The sequence below is a fragment of the Dermacentor silvarum genome, chromosome 6 (assembly GCF_013339745.2).
Source record: "Dermacentor silvarum isolate Dsil-2018 chromosome 6, BIME_Dsil_1.4, whole genome shotgun sequence".
In the NCBI taxonomy this organism is placed as follows: Eukaryota; Metazoa; Arthropoda; class Arachnida; order Ixodida; family Ixodidae; genus Dermacentor; species Dermacentor silvarum.
The window spans coordinates 98,222,005-98,243,677 of record NC_051159.1 but is presented as its reverse complement, the minus strand read 5'-3'; the positions used below and the strand labels follow the sequence as shown (position 1 = coordinate 98,243,677).

General features: G+C 44.6%; 1 protein-coding gene across 3 annotated transcripts in view; it reads right to left on the bottom strand.

Annotated features, from left to right (window-relative positions):
- The window catches only part of LOC119455740 (homeobox protein PKNOX2-like), a 43,971-nt gene that overhangs the window by 5,605 nt on the left and 16,693 nt on the right, over window positions 1–21,673 (bottom strand). For 2 of the 3 annotated variants that reach the window (XM_037717169.2, XM_049669231.1), the window contains exons 6-10: window positions 17,618–17,725; window positions 14,326–14,440; window positions 12,184–12,317; window positions 9,078–9,154; window positions 6,229–6,440 (exon numbers count right to left, since the gene is read on the bottom strand). In XM_037717169.2, the coding sequence (XP_037573097.1) occupies window positions 6,229–6,440; window positions 9,078–9,154; window positions 12,184–12,317; window positions 14,326–14,440; window positions 17,618–17,725 (646 nt within the window). The remainder of the gene's footprint in view (window positions 1–6,228; window positions 6,441–9,077; window positions 9,155–12,183; window positions 12,318–14,325; window positions 14,441–17,617; window positions 17,726–21,673) is intronic. The other variant, XM_037717171.2, reaches the window with a different exon arrangement.

The window sequence follows — 21,673 nt, the reverse complement described above, 5'->3', positions numbered from 1 at the left end:
TTTGTTTTTTAGCACCTGTTTTCATTGATTTGGCTAAAGCATGTACAGTGCAGTACACTGTTAAAAGGAACACCCCTATCTGTGGCTCTTGCTTTGCTAGATACTCCAGCTGGATCTATGTCAGAATTAGGCACTGGGAGGCACGCGAAGACCACCTGCGCAAATAAGTTATGTGGCCAGGGGGGCACAAAGTGAGGTGATAATTACGCTGTGAGCAGCCCAATTAACTAAAATTGAACAATTAAGTTTTGTCGACTGCAGTAAGTGGGTATGTTTGTATTGAAAACTTAGAGGCAGTCGTGTATCAGTATCAGTCGGAAGAATTATTCTAGCGTGTTCGTGCTCCGAGATATCTGACTCCAAATTTCGATTGTACTGCGCACAGTTATCGACTCGACGCGAGAGCGGTTTATGATTTGCGTTGCTGCGGAAGGGAGGCATTTTGAACATTTTTAGGGCATTCACATCTTTATGGGTGAAGTGTTGTCATGACATTTGTGCATGACAACAGCGAAGTTGATGCGGCAGTATGAAATATTCGTTAGAATAGCTAAAAAGGTTTCTGCTGTTGATGGTGCAGGTGTTGCTTTTGATTTCAATAAAACTTACAATACTTGGAAATCAGCAGTCACTTTATTTGCGTAGCCCAAACAAGGACCATGCCCGGTCGTCTAGTCACCCTTACGCACGCGCACTGCCCTCCGGCTTCTCCGCTCGTGCCATTATCTCGGCATGGCAGCTGCCGCCATCTTTACAGGCTGCGCGGTCGCGTGTTACGACAGCGGTTACGGGTTCTTCGATTTTTTTTATTTCGCCAGCCGTGAGGGGAAGGAGGGCAGTTATTATTTTTGCCAATGCCTCCGCCGCGTTGTCAGACTAAACGCCGCACCCAACAGCCGCTCACATCAGGGAGGAGCTTTGCGCCGATCCTCACTCTCTTGCATGCTTAATCATGCGAACGACAATTAAAATTTGGAGTTGTATATCTCGGAGCATAGACATGCTAGAATAATTCTTCCAAGTGAAACTGTGTAGAAACACGACTGCCTCTAACTTTTGAATACAAACATACACACTTACTGCAGTTAATAAAAAGTTAATTATTCAATTTTAGTTAATTCGGCTGCTGACAGCGATAATTATCTCACTTTGTGTCCCCCTGGCCACAAAACTAATTTGCATAGGTGGTCTTCACCTGCCTCCCAGTGCCTAATTTTAAGAAAACCGTAAAGCTTAATTTTGAACACCCGGTATATCTAGCCTGTTTTGTTTCTTAAAATAAAATTTGGGATGATATGTCGCAGGTTCGTTATAAATGCGTAAGCACGTCTTTGGAGTTCTGTTGGGACACCTTGATTTCCTTAAGAAGATTATTTGTGTTCGGCTGAGACACCTTCGTTTGCTTTGGAGGACTAATTCTCAAACAGCCCTCGACCCGAAGCTCTTCCTCCACTCCACCTTGTTGAGCACAGCGCCGCCTCTCGAGTGATAAAGACGTGACAATTCTCAAGAATTCCCATGAGTGATCACGAAGCTCAGTGACCACTTCTTTGGAGGGATGGCGGTGCTATCTTTCCTCTTGAGTCGAGGTGTTGGGTTGACTAGAGGAACGTTCTTGAATACGTGCGTAACGCTCCGCTCCAACGCTGCAACCACTACGCTGGTTGTTTACGATATGCGAATCACCGCGTATGAAGACTCACGACGCCACCTACAATAAGAACGATGTGGCGTAGTAGCCGAGAGCGCGAGCCAGCGTCTTCATGTTTTGTTTCTCACGCGACGTCATCCTTTTACACAAGGCGCGCATCTGCTCCCGTTTCTCTAACCACGCGACGCCATCCTAGGCCCGTGCGCTGGCGTTGGCCGCTGACGTCACGCTCCCCCACATCCAGCCGCTGCTCGAGGCTTCGCCCCGCTCCGCGAGAACGCCCACTCAGATAAACGGATCCGGCGGCTTTGAGCTTCCTATGCTTAATGTACGACAATAAAAGTGCGAAGTTACAATGAAAAACTTGTAGCGTACGAACGGTACTGTGCTCGTACTGGTTATTGTCAACGTGTAACTGTGATCACAATGAGTGCTGCAGTTAAAAAAAAGGTTGCCTATGCGTAGTTCTTAGTTTAGCTGTTAGTTGTTATTATTTATATATGAACACTTCAGCGAGAGATCTCTTTCATTAAGCAGGTTGGTCGCAGGACCGATGACAGCAAATGAGGCAACCGATGACACCCCAATGCGGAACTAAGTTGATCAGGCCCGAAGGCGTTCGCGCGGACATCGGCGTGCTTAGCAAAAGGGACGTCCCCTCGTTCATTCGACGCCACCGACGGGACGAGTAAGGCACGGCCGGCGCCAGGAGGTCCAAGGTGTTCATGAGAAAAATTAACTACGGCAACTTCGCGACACCACACCCCTACAGAGTACAACTAAGGTTGTGAGCGAGCTAACTTTACTTCTACATGGCTATTACCACTGGTACTCACGAAAAATAATTTTGAAGAATGCTGGTGGCCATATTTTTTTTGTGACAGGGCCATCCCCCTATCAGCGAGGGGGCGATACAGAAATCTGAGGGGGGGGTCAGGACATCCGGACATCCCCCCTGGATCCGCGCCTGATGTCAGTGAACTTCACAGGTGTGTCTAGAAAGAGGCCAGCACCGTCAACCACAAGTTGTCTGCTGCAAAGACGGCCAATTGTACATTTGCGAGAGAAAAATTAGCACATGCTCTTACACTCGTGTGTTCCCTTTAACAGTAAACTGCACTGTATACTACAAAAGTGAAACACTAGAATGTGATCATTCCAAGCATATGAACCTTTCCTGCTGTTATCATGTAACCAAGCACTTGCAGTACCTACATAAGCTACACTTTTTCATCTGTACTATTTGGCCAGGTAGACAAAACATTTAGATGCAATGTTTGTGAAAGTACACTTAATAAACAAATAATGATACTAAACTTCACCTATTATGTTGTAGAGTTCCCCAAGAGAGCATGAGCTTTGAGTTATCGGGTGGGTGATATGCAAGTCGGCAAATTGCATGGAAATCACAGGATCTTTAATGAAGTTCTTGCAGATGCGCTTTTGATTGTACCACCATTGTTACAAAAATAGCACAAGCTTCCTCTTCCTAGGAATATCTAAGCATACCTTGATATTTTTCACTGGGCCAGTAGTACTGTTAAATCTCTGTTGTCTAACTAAAACCTGATATACAAATAAAATGGGCCATCTGGTGATACCATAAACATGCTAAGCTTTTCATGAATCTGTTTACGTTTTTCCAAAACCCAGCGCTGTTCTAGCTAGTCGATTCAGTTAAGCTATTTACCTCATGGCTCTTGCAGTTGCCTATTTATCAACGCCAACATGACTGTTCAGTCATAAGGCTGCCAGGTCTGAAGGCCTACAAAATGCTTGTGTGTCACGAATAAACCATAGAATGTTTTGTAAGGGTTGCAAATATTGAGAACAAAATACTAAAAAGGGGGGGGGCGGGCATCAACCGAGGGTAACCGCAAGTGCATTTGTTTACCTGTTCAAATTCTAATTTACAGTAAAACCTCATTAACTAGAAGTTAAAAGAAGAACAAAACATTTATTTTCCACGTAGCAATACTTCTCACAGTAATCGGTAATGTGGGATTGCTTGGTACAGTAGTCCGCTGCATTAAGGGTCATGAAGCAATTGCAGTAGCCGGAAACATGTCATAGCCACCCTATTTCTGATCCTGCTTCCGAGATATGCAAAGCCGGGCGCATTGCGGCATACAATTTTCATTTGTCTCGTCGTCTGGTGTTTGTGTTATGCTGCAACGCTTCTGGCTTCCCATATCTCGAAGGCCACAACCGGAAACTACGAATAATTGGGATAGATGCGCGCAGGCTTTTCAAATTATTCGTTATAATTTGCATAATACAACAGTACAGTCCACTTATAACAATATTAAGAAGAATGAAAAATCCTATCGTTATAACCAATCATGGCTATATCTGCGCTGCCGTAAGAAAAAAACGGCCAAATATATTGTTGTAGTCCCAAAACCAAACGAAATTTGCCACTTGCAATAAGATATTGACGTTGTAGAAAGTAGGCTGTGAAATAAACATTTATTTATACCTCTAAATAGCGCCTCAATCGTTCGGCACACTGAAATAGAAATCTGCACTTGCTTTCGCAGAAGTTTCGGATTCACAACGCCGTGTGCGCCTCCAGCTGCTGTGCAAACACTGGCAGCTATAATTTAGTGTGCATTAAATCAATGAGCGACTCGATCAATGAAATTGCACTTCGGTTGAACATCGGGGTCGGTGTCACAGACAGGCCATTGTCAATCTCGTCGTCACTGCTGCTGCTGACGCTGCCTCCGTCGTACAACGCCACCGTCTGTCACGAGAAAGATCGCCCCGCCGTAGATCACTTCGCAGAACGAGGTAGCACTATCTGCACTCAGAAACGCTTCCATTAAAGCACCACCTATTTCATGGTCAGTAGCGACACGCTCTGGGAGTTCGGTAATGTCAGCGGCTCCCACCGTGTTGGTTTCGCCCATGGGGGTTTTGTCTTGGTGCACAAATCCCCCCTTTTCCATTGATCGGCATGGCCACTGCTTCTAGCCTTCATTATTGTGGTGCTCCCTGTTTTCGTAATCGTCGATATCATCGAATGCGCGAGCTCGTACTGCTTCTAATCTTGCAAAATTTGCAGTTTCGTCTCGAGAGACTCAGCTTTCCACTTTGTCGGTGCACGGGGCGCACCTCCCGCTGCGCATTTCCGCACTCACTGAGAGAGAGAGACAGTTTTTTTTTTTCTCCCCCTCCCCCCTTCTATGGACGCTCGCATGACCGCCGGTGACGCGAAGCAGCTGGTGCCATCTTGTGCACGATGCACCAACTTGTGATGATCTCCGTGGCTTTCGCAATTGGCATGCGCGCGGGATGCACCGCGCGGTATTGGCGGCAGATACGAACTCACGCAGGCAACCTTTTCGCCCCGTATCGGTTAAGAGCAACACTGGAATGCAAATTTCAGAATTATTCTGCATGATAAACGCTGCCCAGAAGCAAAATTTTGATCGTTACATGCGATATGCTGTGAATAACGGATCGTTATATATACTTCTTTTTTCTCATAGCCCTAATGCACAAGTTGATACTGTTAAGTCGACTCATCGTTATAACCGATATATCGTTATATGTGGTATCGTTATAAGTGGACTGCACTCTAAATAACAGCACTGCACACTGCACATACATGTTGTTTATTTACAGGCAAACAGGAAGAGATAAAACCTCAAATTCAAGAAAAACACTGAAGCTACCTCTATTTGTGTCTACAAGATAAAATCACAGAATAACATCCAAGTCCACCAGCCACAATGGTCAGAACCCCCCCCCCCCCCCCCCCTGAGGCCATGGAGGAAAAAGACAAAGGAGTACCATGTGAGAATTTTGAAGCCTAGTCATCAAAATACCATGAAGGAAAGGCTCATGGGAAATAAGCTCTCACCACGTGATAGACAAGTGGTAATTTCTAGCCACTGAGCGCATGAAGAGAATGGGGGAGAGTAGAGGGGAGAGCGGATGACGAAGGCCAATCATGACGAAAGTGTCACTAACAGCCACCTCAAACTAAACAATGCCTTGAAAGGTCAAGCAGCTACGCTCGCGGACAACTTTCGGTGGCAATGAAGGGAAAGCTGTGGAGGCAAATCGTGCACACGTAAGACCCCTCCTGCAAAAGGTCCCACATTATCATCTGTGTTAGTTTAAGCTAAACATAAGCATCTTATTTACAAAAGACAAATAAGACAAAATACAACACTGAGTGGTAAATCTGACTTCTATTTCCGCTTTTCTCTCCCGCTATTGGGCAAATGCTGAACCATCACGTATAGACGCTACAGTTTCAGTATCGGCTCCGACAAACTGAGAGCATTGTCAAGCTCTGCCGGACCACTTGGCAGAGTAACCCATGTGCAGAAGCTTTGCCCCCATAGCTTCCCCTTCATTGCAAGAGAGTTGTCTGCGAGTATAAGAGCCACCATGAACCGAACAATGCCTCGAAAGGCCCAGCAGCCATCTAGAACCTAAGAGTCAATGTGCAGATGGGCCCTGAAGGAAAGGAGGAGCAGCGCTAGAGGAGGTTGGCTTGGCATCAGACTCCCCCCTAGTTTATTCTTCCCTCCATGCCTGAGAACATGAGCGTGAGCACTCACTGGAAGGCCTGCCATGGGCGCTGGGAGAAGAAACTGGAGCCATGCCATTGTGACTCGATGCTCGAGGCTGCAGGGATGCGATGGCATCGGGCCAAAAGCGCTCAACCGGCCGCACCGTCTGCACTTTGGCCTTCTTGGCTTTCTGCTGGCTGTTCTCGGGGTTACTGGCATCCAGCATTGGCTGCAGAATCCTCCGACGGGCATTGATGAACCTGGGCATGTGAAGTCAAGCGACCTATTTGGAGCAGTTTCTCAAGTGTGCAGATATATAAGGTGAACATAGAAGCCAAGGCACACTTCCATCAGTTTCACAAGAGACACATAATCAGTGCCAGCTCTTTCTCTCCGAAAATGTTTCTCCCTCACTCAACTCATCCGCAAAAAATTAAATATTCACACCATGACAGTGTACTTTTTCCCACACTAATTTTTGTTTTCCCATTCGCCTCATCCATTTTTACAGTCATATGCTGGATAAGTTAGTCATACATATTGAAGCCTTAAGTCTTTGTCATAAGTATTAATATCAACCCAAATGACTTCACATGTTTCAACCTTTCTAGTTTCTGTGAGGCTAGCGTTTCAGAAGTGACAAGGTGGAAGATGCCATCTTTGGCACGCTAAGGGTGTGTCATGAGTAAGAGGCCGGCGGCGAAATAAAAGAAGAAAAGGATGACGTGAACGGAGCGTTCAGAACGGCGCGAGCGCGCGAGGCGCGTGAACCGCGCCATAATCGAGGCAGAAGCGAGGCTGAGCTGGGATTATCGACGTGGCTCCGGGCCAGGAAGGTCGCATCGCCAGCTCCGCTCTGGCGACGGGAGACTTGGGGGTCTGGCCGAGTCCGTGACGTTGGCCGTCCAAGGTGTGGCCGTCGACCTCGGCAAGTTCGCGTGAGGCTCCTGGACCGGCTGCAGCCTCTCATGGCAGGGCCGGGCACCCCAGAAAGGACCCCTCTTCCACGGCAGACCGGCACGTTCGATGATCCCCGGAACGCCACGTCGGCACTCGGGAAAGGACGGAGACGGAAGCGGCGGCCGAGCACGTCGCTAGGCCTAAGCCGTCGCGCCTCCCTGCCACGTCAGCAGCGACCGGGTTATCCAGGCTCCCGAGAAGAGCGAGTTGAAGGACCGACCGCAAGGCAGCAACGACTATACGACAGTCGGCAGAGGCACCGACATTAAGAAAGGTCCAACGAGATCCCCGCCGGGAGAAGACGAGCAACAAGGCCGAACTCCGTAAGAACGACTTTCTTGCATCGCCACAACAGTAGGCCAGTGATGCCAGACTTTGGTGTAGGAAACGCCCAGGACTAGCGTAGGCAAAGTTAAGGGCATGAACGTGGATAGATTTATTAGGTTGTATATTCTTGTTAACATTTATTTATGCATTGTGTTCTAGTTCAGGGTGTGTTTGAGTTTTTGGTCTGAGGTTTTTGGTTTCGAGTGTGATTAAATATCTGCTTGCTGTGTTGCCATGCGTCTTCCCTCTCCATCTCTCATAACACCTGCACGCCCCCGAGATCAGTGACAACAAAAAAACACATCACAGGGTGCAGTCACAATGCCAAAATCCAGAGGTCTCGTGACTGACACCATTGGCAATTAAGGAGGGACTCGCACCGATTGATGTTCCCTGCAGCAATCGCAACCTGCCCATCATCGTAGCAAAATGTCTCGAGACTGGTGTCATTTACATCTGCCTTTGCACCGAACAAGTTTGAGTATTCATGATTAAGCAGCATGAAAGAAAGGACAGCATGAGAGTCGTCTCATTCCCAACTCAAGTAGAAAAAAATTCCTGCCAACCAGACTCGATGGGGTGTTCTGAGTCTCTCATCGAGCATACATTTGCCTCTTGCTGTTTTTCACTTAGTTTATTCTAGGGCTCTCACTGCCTACCCTGATAACAAGCTTACTACAAGTGCCTTGAAATGTACAGAGGCACCATCACCTGCGGTTTCGCGATTCCTGCCACAACGAAAAAAGAGAAAGTGGCAGTGGCACGCAAATCTGCTCAAACTTGCTATTGTCAAGAAAAGAAAAGTGTCAGTGGATTTCTGCAACTGACCCGAAAGGGTCACTTTTCTAGCATTTGAGACCGTTACTTTGCAACCAACTTGCTCGCACTAACTCCACGATTAGGCGGTGTGGATGCACCTAATGTTTTTCTACGCTGCTGGTGCTCGAGAGGTGCCAAGACTCTGAGATAACGGTGTCCGTGCCATGAGATCACATCAAGAAATGAGATCTGATCTAGGTACTTATCCTTTATTATATTTAATAAAGTCTGGGAATCTGAAAGACTGTTGTATGTGCACAGCTGTTTCAACCATTTTGCATAATGTCTCATTTCCTTTACACAAGGACAAAAGCAGAATAAAATGCAGCTGTGAAAACTCAAACATAATGGGTGCCTTTCCATGCAACATCTGATCCAAAAATTTTCAAGAAAGGGCTCCATAAGAACATTTCAGTTTATTACAAGCATGAGATGAAAAACACCACCACTTTCAACTGCACTATCCTTGCTAACATGACAAATCATTAAATAGTGAGCACTGGTAACTGGTTCTATTATCTCATAATCCAAACTTCCCACTTTTCTGCTCAAGCAATGTTTGGTTCCTAATGAATCAGAAAGGCAACAAAAAATTTGCATTCTTTAAAGGTTCCATTCGAGCATAATTGCAAGCTCCTTAGGATTTCAGTCACAGCACAGACAATAAAAGAAGCAGGCATCAATGTAGAGGTAAATCTCATGCACATTACCAATAGTGAGGATAGACATGGATACCAAACATTTAAAATGTTTACAGTAGTTCTAAACAAAAGCTTTACACAAAGACTCACCAGTTGTTGACTTGGAGAAGGGTCAAGTTGGTTTGAGCTGCTATTTGCCTCTTTTCATCTTCAGTGGGATAGGGGTGCTGAACCAATAAGCAAAGAAAGAGGAAGAAGAAAATATTGTCAGCTGTGCTGCAAAAGTTTAAGAGAAATGCTGACGAAGCTGACTGTATTAATATTGTGTATTTATTATAAAACTCCACTTAATTAAAATCCAACTTGACACTCTGACAAGAATTATTAATGCTTGTACAGCTGTATGACAAATAGCCACCCACCAGCCTATTCAATATGCTGAACACTACTGCCACTAGTATATTGACTGGTTTTTCATTCCCAGAGAATGGCCTTTACTGTGCTACCCCGAGTGGGTTCAGCAGCAGCCCTAAAAGCTCCACAGCCAGCAAAAAACACAAGCATCATGAACTAACCACCAGAAAACAAACTCCTGAATCACAATAAAGGCACAGCATTGCAAAACTTCATAGCAGAGCCTTTCACGCAGGGATTTCCCTACTACACACAGGCAAAACAAGTGATGTCACATCCAACTAAACAGAAGCAACTGTGGATTCCGTTTCTCCTAAGCATGGAGTCTCTTGCAACACTACCAAGAGAAATACCTCTTACCAATGTTTATGCAAGTTCCTGAACGCAAGGGTATGGAAGCTTCAGCTTGTCTTGAATGTGGCTTAGACCAAAGCCCCTTCATACATGTTTACGCCAAACAGGTTAACTACCACCAACATAACCTCAGCTTCCAGTGTGAAGCAAAACTTAAGTCATCTCAATTTCTGCTTTCGAGTGGAAATGACAGCATCTGCCATCTGCTACTGCTGTGCAGAGTTTAGAGCATGCAACAACACTGAAAGCGGAAACTCAGGAAGGGGAAATCCCGAAAGCAGAACTACTGGAACTGGAAATCCCAGAATTGGAAATTGCAGAGGAGTAACCGGTGTGACTGACGAATCACAAAATGGCGGCGCATATTAAGGGTTGGCACAAAAGCAGCAGTGGCGCCTGGATGGAGGGGCTTTAGCCTGCCCTAAAGCATGGCCTAAAGCATGGCCTAAAGCATGGCCAGAGCATGCTGACGACAGTGCAACTGAAGCTTTTTCGGAAATGAATCGTTATAACATGTTTTAATTCCCCCATACTACTTCTTGCATTAACATTTCTTCACATATAACGAGCAAACAAAACAACTTATGATTGTAAGTGGAGCACAGACCTTCTCTTCCTTCCCATGACATGCTGGTGATCTTGTCCACATTCAATATACAGCTGTATGCCATAGCGCGACTGGTTACTTTATAATACAGTAGAACTCCACTGTTATATTCCCGGGTGTTGCGTTTTCCTGGTTGTTACATTGTTTTCGGCTGGTACCGGCATAGCTCCCTTAATTGTTGCGTGACAACTGCGGGACCATTCCCGCATCATGCGTTGCGAACTGCCACCCCTCACCGGCCCGAGCGGCCATGTTGACTTTTCATGTCGCTTGGCTTGGTGGCTTGACAATGGGATTGGCCGCTCAAAGTGCCAGGGGCGACACCTATGACGTATTTTCGGTTTCCGCCAGCAAAAGCATGGCCTTTGAGATCTGTATTTGGTATCTAAAGATGACGTCTATCACGTGTTGGCACCCTAAAAACGTCGTCGCCGCGCACCATATGCTGTATGTGCGAGTGAAAGCATGCGAGGGGAGCCGACGACCGCGGCTAGATCTCGCGGGTGCAACAAAGAAAAGCGGCGAGGAAGCGCGCCTTTTTCAGTCGCGCTCAAGGCACCGGGCCGGGGGGGGGGGGGGGGCATTGTACTCAGGCATCAACTGCGTACTGCACAGCTGCGTGTGGTAAAACAAGCCGTATCTTGAAAGCTATCTGAGTTGAGGGCAGAGTCGAGGCAGTGTAGGTGCATCGGCGGCGCATAGCTTTGTGCGTGCTGTGTGTTCTCGGCGCTCAGTTTGCGTTGAAGCGACAGACAGCACGAAGATCACATCGCTCGCTGCTGCTGCCGCGCTTCCTCACACCAGCGTTTCAACAGCGAGTGCCTGCACTCATGGAGTTTGATGTGTTCATGTTTGCCTGTGTGCACTGACACCACGTTTGTTAATACAGTGAATAAGTGAATGTTTGCAAGTTTATACGGATGATAGAACTACTATCCTTACTTTGTATAGCTGTCTACTAATTTGCTATCGCAATCGATGCTTCGGCTTTCGGGCGAAACTACGACTTTTTTTCAAACGTAAGAATTGAGATAAAATTGTGCGCAGTTCACCCATTACTCACTTCTCACTTTTTCCTGTTTCTCAGTTCTTGCGTTTCCAAGCTCTTACATTCTTTTTTTTATGGTCCCGTGAAAAACGTATCAGCGGGGTTCTACTGAACAAGATCTTGCGCAATAAGATAGAACAAGCAAACCTTTTGCACACTGTTTCAGTAAAGAGTGAACCTTGCGAGAGGCGGAATGGTGATTGCCAGGTGCATCTTCAAGGTGTCCTGGCTCCCTGACAGAGATGTCAATCTGAAATCTCTACTTCCTGGTTCCCGATGCATGCAACAGCCACAGCAGCACTGCTTTCTTCCTCTAGTTATTTGCAAGAAACTCTAAGCCTTCAAAGGCAAGTAAACATGCACATTCATGCATGCACACACAAGAAAAAAAAGTTGGAAGGCTATTCAACCTGTGGTCGATGTTGATCAAGAAAATGTCTTCCTGAGCAAGTTGGGGGTAAGAATGGGGTGCACAAACCAAAGAATTTATCCGAAGGCATGCAGCGTCTCAAATGACAGCATCTCAAAACCCTAGCTGTCATGAAGGAAGAATGCGAGAACACTCCCCTGACCACCGGTACGGATACCACTGGGAACCCTGGTACTAACTATATATTCGGAATAGGCGCACATGTTCAGACTGCACTATATCCGGAATTAACCCATGAAAGAGGATAGAAATATACCATATACGGAAAAGTAGAGGTAACTCACCAAGACAGACATTGTCTTTAAAAATGCTACCCAGTGATCTATCGAAAAGACAAATTACACAGTGAAAAGAGAGTGAAAGAAGTCAGCAGTATGCAAGAAGCAAGACACATGATACTGACCACGATGTGCTGGAACAGCCAAGAGCGCATGATGCTCGTCGCCTGCTTCGGCAGCACTCCGCGCTTCTGTTTCTTCTTCGAGCCCAGGAGGTCCTCCTCTTCATCATCACCACTCACTGAGAGAGCCCTTGGAGCTGCATGAAATTGGGGGATGAGCATAGCACCTTCACAATTCTGAGCAGATGTTAGCACTTCATCACACGCAACCTGAACATGCTTCTGGCATGGTCGCTGACTTGGAAAAAAAATTTTTATAGCATGGCTTTATAGGGCATGTTGTGAGAATTAAGAGTGTTCTTAGTTGCATTTAAGCAAGAGATGATTTCACTTAACGACTGAGATCTGAAATAATTTGAGCACTACAGCAAGGGATACAACCTTTAGGATAAATGCATTACACAATAAAAAACCTACAACATGATGTAAAGCTTTAAACATGCCAACTACAACACTGGAATGCATATTGCACTAGTTTACCATAGGACAATATAAATAGAATTCAGTGGAGCTGTGCTTCCTCTATTACAAATGGCACACTATTATAAGAATCTCTAATTCATTCATAAGCTCTCCGAACATTTTCTATTGAATGATACTTTACGACCTTAAACTGCAGTATGAACATTCCTCACACTTTAACAAACCATCTTTTTACAATATTCAGCAATCTAGCACTTCAATAAATCATAAAAAAGCCTAAATTGCAGCTGCAAGCTAACAGCTGATAACTCAAATTTAACTGTAGTTTTTATCTGCTTTTAGATTTGATGAGAAAATGACGACGAAAACATCAGTGCATTTGCTACATCTCTTTGCAAAAAATGAACAATATTGTAAGAAATGGTCTCGGGTGTGTCAATTTTCAAGTATTTTCAATAGCAAGTACACTATAATATGTAGTGTCCCTGAATAATATAGCAGCAATTCAAAATTTCAAGTGATCCTTCATATAGTGTTCAAATAATTTGCACTAATTTTAGGATGACTGAGAGGCAAATTTGAAACAAATGGTCATTCTTTTCTAGCTTAATTGTTAATCACTAGACTAAGAATATGGAGCCAGCTTGCAAAATTATTAAGCTATTCAAGAAATTTGCATCATATTGTTCCTGAAACTATCTGATTCAGCGCCATCACGTTTCGAGTGACATTCAACTCTAGAAAATTGCTATTTGCCACATCCTTATCACATCCCAATTCTCCGGACACCACAGACGTTTCAAATACTATAACACATACCAATGGCCATTTTCTTGGTCGATAACTTTTGAAAATACCTTCAATTTTGTGCAACATAATGTGCAATGCAAAACCAGAGATGGGTATCCTGTCAATGCACTCCAGAACTATGCAACATGAAGGTAATGCTGACAACAGGTGAGCCATGCCTTCCATTGCATTGGGCACTTCCACTGGCTTAGTTTTTACTGGTGCCAAGTGACAGCGATACCCCAAAAGTGACCGATCAAGAATATGACCCGTGATCTCACATTGTTTAGAAACAGCAAAGGCAAAAACAGGTCAGAAATATCACTCTAGAATCATGCCTGACCAAGCAAACTGGCAACAGCCCACTCAAAGCAATGCGCATGGCAATCACTTCTGTCTACCATGCGAGCAAGATTCATCATAGAAGTCTTCTGACATGCAGCAATGATTTACACAAATCAGTACAATCATAAAGGCAATAACGCACACAAAAGCCAACAATAAGAAATACAGGCAACTATTTCACAGAATGTTAACCACAAATAAATGAGAGCACCGAGGTTCCTGGGTGGATGCCAAAACTTGTGTACCATGTCTTCCACTGCTACCCGTTCAGTAACACTATTACAAAAGAATCTCAACACATCTCTGCACTCACAAATCCCACAACATGAACTAGTAACACGAAGGTGAAGCATCTGTAGTTATAACCTAACACAGGGCTACACCATAAGCATATCCATTTAGCTACAAGGAAAGAGTATTGTAAACAGTTCAATGAAAAAAAGTATGAGCAATACACTGTTGCTTCAGTAGTTTTATTTTAACATGTGTCAACTGGCTCAAAACTTCACAGGTTGGATGCATGCACAGAAACATCTCAGTATATGACGTTTTTTTTCCTAGATGCAGGTTGAGATCTCCGAAACTAACCGAGGTTAGAGACTCGATGGTCTTGGTTAGAAGCGGAGAGGTTTGCACCAATCTGAGACAATGGTGTCCCACCATGGATTGATGCTATCACAGGCAGAGTTGCACTTGTTTGGATCTGAAATAAAGACAAACTTTGAGGCATGGACTTCAACAGCAATGCCATGCAGGCATAAAATGGAAGTTTGCTACAACAACTTCAATATATTCAGGTTATAATGCAAACATGTGGTATGCTACTGACCACAATATATAAACCAGCACTGTAAATTTACAATTTCAATTTTGAGCACTACATTGCAGTAGCACAGATGTTACAATATTGTGTGCAATACAACATCCACAATTCATAATAATAATTTTTTTTAAGTATTGCAGTTGGCTTTGCAGCATACTTCAGTGCAGCTTACCACCAGGCATAGATTGCCACATTTTTGTAGTGCAAAATTGGAAAAAGAAAACCGAGTGTTATATTCGTAACATGGTAAATGTATCCTTTCCAAATATACTATATACAGTGTAGACCACTTATAACGTAAGTCAGCGGAGTCGCGAATATCTGCACTATAAGCGGTACTGCACTATAACGAAAATAACGATTTTCAAGCCCTGCACGTATGTAAAACATGTAGACCAAGCATGTAGACACGCTTTGTAGTATCGCGATGTAGCCGGTGCTTTTCAAGCTCGACAGCTTTGCACCGAGTCAAAACGAAACAACTGTTTGCCGCAACCGCTGCGGAAAACGTGACCGCTATTGACGCGATTATAAATGGCGACTTTGCGGTGCTGAAGGCACGACGCACGCACTGAGTCTGGACGAATTAACTACTATTCACTGCAACAACTGCAGTTGAAACCGCGGTCGCAATCTATGCGATCATCGATGGCAACTACGCAGTTCTTTTAGGCCCGCAGCAGACGCGCGTACAGAGTAAGAACGAAACTACTGTTCGCCGCAACCGCTGCGGAGAAAACTGCGGCCGCTATCGACGTGATCGTGGATGACGACTATGCAGTTACGATAGCCCGCAGCCAACGCAATGTTATGCGCGGCGGTAAATGCAAGAATACAGGCTTTAAAGACACAAATAGGCTCGAAGCGTTCCGGTGTTGCTGCCATTCACGTACGATTTCAACTGATGGCTATGGCGATGCGGACTCCGCTGCTTCGTTTCGGTTGGACGCTAGCGCTGCTCTTGTTCTTTTGCGTCGCACATTTGCGGTGCTATTCACTCACCGAGCCCCGAAAGTAGTCCGAGTTAACCATTGCGCGGCCAAATAAGTCCGAATTAACGAGTTTGATTGCATTGAATAATGCATACGCCGGCCGGGAGCACGCACCTTGTCGAGAAGCGTGCTCGCTGCCGCCCTTTCCGGCGAGATTTTACCACGGAAGCTGCATTAAAACCGGTATTTCGTCTCACGCGGCTGCACTGTAAGCGGTATGCGTATACATGAAGTTCTATGGGAGGGTAAACAGGAGTCGGAAAAGGCCGCGTTACAGCCAGTTCTGCACTATAAACGGTTACGTTATAAGTGATCTATACTGTACGTCCATGTAAGCACGAACATGCAAGCTGAAATTCTGACATCTATACTCTTTAGAATTTGTCATACCTAAAGGTAAAGCACTTTATGAGACACTATGAGATCCTTGCAGTGAAGCACATAAGGTTAGCAGTTCAGTAAAGCACACATAGACAGCAGAGTAGCTTGACTGCTGCAGTGCTAATGGTTAGAACAGCTTAAGTGAGCTTTGCCCATGCTACAGTACAATCTTGAGGTTAATTGGAACTTCCACTTCACTCAGCCTGATGCCAGCATACAAATGGAAATTCATATTTGGAAGATGGTGCAATTAAGATTATATGTGCAATTGTGAATGGCATGAAACATGCAAGGCAAGCAATGGCTGCACATATAGAGGGCCCAGCCAATGCACAATGTGAAGTGGGACATGGAAACATAATTGGAAGATAGCAACCAGGATGACATCCACGGCTGAGCGGCAAGTGATTTTATTCTTGAAAGCTGGAGATACACACATTTCCTTTGAGTAAAGAACATCTGCTTTGTTGCACTGTTGCAAGCAGATTCCGAGGGTAGGTGCTCTTGTTTTCCTTGTGTTCTCACTAAAGCAAATGCACACAGCAACCCAGGTGGATTATGGCACAGCACAGGAACTAGGATGACAGATGTCCTATTTCTTTTGTGAGGAATGCAATTGACAACGTACTCCCAACTCAGTACCGCCTTGTATATGACAAAAACACCAAATATTCCCTTTCTGTGCCAACTTTGGTAGTGCTTCCTGATCGCCACCTCACTTCAGGATGGATTCCAGTCATTCTAGTTACTGTTCACTGATGCTATGTGTGGCTTTTATGTGTCGTATTCATACACTTGCCTTTTAATGTTCCCTATTAAGTTTATTTTTTACTTTCAATGCTAATTGAAGTTAGATGTACATTTGCCAATTTCATTAATAAAATCAGCCATTAGTGCTGTGTGCCATTTCAGTGCCACCTTCCACAATGTTTCTGCCCTGTTCACACTTCAAAATGCTGATCCAACTCCGACGTTTATGCTCCGCATGCATGGAACCCTTTGTTGGTCGTGTAAATTATTGAACACAAGCGTTTCCCATTTATGAAGCATGGAGAATTCACTGGTACGATTAATATTAAGAAAGCTGCAGTACAGCAACAGGCTATTAAATAACACAATGCAATTTCAGACTAGCAGACACATTTAGTACACTGGCTGAGATGGCTGTAGGGAGCACCCATTAATCGGTTGCCAGCTTCTCAATTGCCGCCTGAGGGCACACAATGTGCAGGTTATGAAAATGGATAATGTAAATCCCAGCCTAACTACACTCACATGCTACTATCTTTTCAATTATCACCTGTCAGCCCCCATTTTACATATAACAACAGACAGCTCACTTACGCTTACTATTACTCCCAATAAGTCTCAAACTATTAGCAGCTGTGTACATTGCTTTCTACTTGAAATTAATGAGGCTCCATCACAATTCAAGTGCTGTGATAAGAGAAAATGAGTGTTTTTGTAAGTTCCCTGAGCACTGGTGCGGTGTAAAAAAAACTTTGCTTTCATTCTACGAGACTGTTGTGCACCCAATAAAAGCCCATAGAGTACAGAGTGAAACTGATGCTAGCTCAAGTAAATGATGGATATCCGCTACTCCATCTAGCTGGCAACTCAGCAATGTTTTGGATGGGGGCAATCTAGCTACCTAGACCCCTGCCTTGGCCCTTGTGTCCCCTACCTGAATGGGCTGTGCCACGAACCCAGCCGTGGTCTGTACAACTTGGAACACTGTTCCCCCCGAGACCACCTGACCAGAGCTCAGTGCAGAAGATGAGAGGCAGTTGCCCTGCACCACCACCACAGGCAGAAAAAAAAAAAACAGCAGAGACGCATGAGTTGGCAACACGCAGCAGCTGCACTGAAAAAGAGGACCACCTCCCCTTCTTCATGACGCTGTTAACATCAAGCACTCCCACCACTCGTGGAACAAGCCCAGAGACCAAAAAGTGCTTGGCTTGTTTCATAAACTTCTAGAAAGAGGCTAACACCAGGAGCACAATATTGTTGTTCGAAACGCATGTTTGGGTTGCTTCCAGTTTGGTTTCACGCAACTGGCCTAGGCCGCGCGATGCTGTCAGACACACCCGGCGTCTGACAGTGTCGCATGGACTAGGCGAATTGCATGAGGCCAAACTGGACACAAACTGAATGTGCATTTCAAACAACGATCTTCGATCGCGCTGCTGAATTATTACGGCCAAGTTTCAGAGGTGAAACATATGTTATATGTAGTGTATTATCGCCAAGGCTAATCACCTTCACCAAAAGGTCAAGGCTAATGACATCAAGTGTCCCAAAAGGGTTCCATATTTACCACTAGTGTTCAAGTTGTTAGCGCATGTGCGGAACTTGCACCAAGTGTTTTGACTAGATATTGCAAGTTGATTTAGTATCATGTCCGACATAAAAATGTCCATTCATATTTTATCAACACGACCTATTTAATTAAGCTGTAATGTTGTGGTTGCTTTATACTAAATGGTGCAATTTATACTTGAGCTAACAAATCTTGTGTGCCTTAAAAGCAAATAAGCTCCCATTTACTTCCCCGATCAGCCATGTTGATGAAGCTAGTGCCATAACACCTGTGTGAAATGCAACTTGGCATTCAAAGGAAAAAACACCTTAACGAACCAATGTATATATCTAAAAGATCAGTGATCAGTGATCACAGATCAAAAATAAAAGAAATTCCTTCTAAGGGTGATGTACTACAGCTAAACCTTCATATAACAAACTTCAATATAACGAAGTATTTAACTTCTTTAACTTCTTGTCCATAGAACACCATGTATTTTAAACCTCCATAGAGTTGAACCTTGATATAACGAAGTCGGTAAAATTGGCAATTTGCTTCGCATACCGAAATTTTCTTGTATTGAAATTTGACCTTTTATGCAAATAAGTAGTCGCCGATCAATTTTTCTCACACGGAAAGGGGCCGCAGAATTTTCCGAATTATCGGGCAGTCGAAAAAAGTAAATTTGAATGAGAAAACAATTCATTTTGATGAATTTGGGAGTCGGCAACAAATGATACGGTTTCATGCCACGTCAACAATATTTTCACATCGGCGGTACGAATTAAGTGGAGCCAGCCACGCTTTTGAGTGCACTCCACCCCCGTGGCTGATAGCATCGCCCACACTGGGACGATGCTATCATGAAAACCACCGGTAGCGGGGAGCAAATGCTTCGTCTGCCTCTCACTCCAACGGGTCACCAAAATTCGAGATTACCGAACCTCCAATACTAAACAAGCGGGAAGACAGCTTACATGATGCCACGCTACGTCGGCACGCCCACTCTTTAGAGATGACCTTAAAGCAGGGTGCATGGCTGCGTATGCGCTCAGGTCCCCTTAGTGTCACACTACAGTATATACTAAGCAAAAACACACTACAAACTACTAAAATTCACTGTTTATTCTTGACTCACATGGACCCTACACAAACGTGAGACATTTAGGCAAATTATTTACGCCATGCAAGCGTATTTTATAGGGTTCCAAGTTAGCTAAAATTTACTTGTAAGATTAAGCGACAATTTTAGCGACATTGCAGCAACATTTAGCGTAAGTATTCGCAATGCACACGGACTATAGGTGGCGCCCTAGGTGATTCATGATGGCGGACAGAGAGAGTATCAGAATTCTCGACTGCGCGTCCGCGTCGTAGCCCCCCAGGCTTTTTTCTAATCCTGCTCGTAACACACCGAACGTATTATTTTTTTTAGAGTTTATTCTCATCGGCTGAGGAAATGCCGCCGCCTTTTACAAAGCAGCTATCGCTCTAAGACATTATGGGACACCTTGAACCGTACGAAAAAAGGATCTAGTGTCTAATCGAAGGCGAAGAGATTTCAACGCTGGGCATCTAATTTGTTGTGACGTCAAGGCATGCAGTGCTCACGCTGTTACAATTCAAGGACTGTGTGTGCAGAAGTCGCACGTTCGAGGGACGTCTCACGTCCCACCTTTTTGTTGTGTGTTGCAGCCGCAGTGGCCGCACATGTTGCCACAGCGTGCGCGCCCCGTAAATATAAATGAGTCTTGAATGTAATAATTAACGCCCCGCGTAAATATAGATGACTAGCGTGCATAACCAGAATTACGTGCGTGCTTGTTATTTTGTGGCAAATGACGCCCTTGACCTTACACATGTATGCGACGCGAAGCGAATCTATAACAAATGCTTAGGCTAGAGTGCAACGATATCGGTTTAAACCAGGAAAAGTACGCCAATCTTGTTTTCAAATTCGTTTTGAATTCAAAATGTGAAGTGCAAGCAGCAAATATGCCAGAGACCTAGTGATTGGCACGCAGTTGCGAACCTATAGTTACGCTCCGATGCAACGAACCTGGCGAAGTCGAGGACGCGCTTCAGCGTGCCGCCCAAATTTATTGTTTGCTGTCGTTTTGCCTGCCACTCAGTCAAAAGCGAAGATTGGTGTGTATGTGAGAGGGGGGGAGAGGCATGGAACGATTTTCAGCGCACACTACGGCGACAAAACATGCGCTGCAAATCTTCACTGGCGGCGCCTCAGGCTTGCCGATTCGGAACTTCACCGCCCACTCCTTTTTAAGACACGTGTCCAGCGGACACGCATCAACCTTATCTCATCCTTCGCCGTTCGGTTGATGCACTGAGGCATGCAACACATCCTGTGTCTTTTAATATTTTTTTTCCATGGCGTAAATAGAAGCTGCTAACAAAACAGAAACGCGTCTGCGGATACTGAGTCACACGGTAACGCTGTGTGGATACTCTTTGAAATATTTCTCTCGCTGGCCACTACGCGGCGCGACAGTCTGTGTGCATTGCGAAGAACACCTTTTTTATCTCACTTTAGCAACATGCATAAAAAATTACGGCAACACTACTCACCCCTGCCAGCGCTTTTCATGATAGTGTCGTTCCACCGTGGGTGACACTATCAGCCGCGGAGGCGGAGTGGACACAAAAGCCTGGCAGGCTTCACTTTGTACCGCCGATGTGAAGATATCAGCATGGCATCCTACTCTCAAATTCATTAAAGTGAACTTTTTTTTTTTTTACATTCAAATTTGCTTTATCCGATTGCCCGATAACTCTGAATATTTTGCGGCCTCTTCTGCAAAAGAAAAATCTATCAGCAACTGTACTTATTTGTATAAAATATCAACATAACGAAATTTTAAAATAATGAAGCAAATTGCTGATTTTACCAATTATGTTATATTGAGGTTTAACTGTATTTCATCCTTTTTTTTTTTGTATGCATGATCAATGAGTGGAATAGCCTTCCCTCCGAAGCTATTTCATATTCATTAAATGATTCTTTTTATGATGCGGTATGTGCTTAATACTTACTTAGTATTTCGTTGCTATATCCTCCCTGCTTTAATGCCTGTATAGGCAATGGAGGTGCATAAATAAAGAAAAAAGAATTCAAGAAAGGGAAAGTATGGCCTTCATTTTTTCCACTAATAACCAACCCTTTTCCACCAAATTAATGAAAACAAGCTTTGAGAGAATATTTTGACAGCTCATACTAATCTGGTGTTCTCTTTAGTGTCCCTTGGCATAGGCTTGAGGCAACACGTCAATTCGCAGTCAAACCCTTATGCCCATACCACTGTTGGCTACACCAAAAACTTCCAGATAGTAAATGTGTGCGTTGAAAGATATAGATAAACATTTATTACTGCTTTTACAATGCAGAAAGTATCCACTATTTGATTTTATATTCAAAGC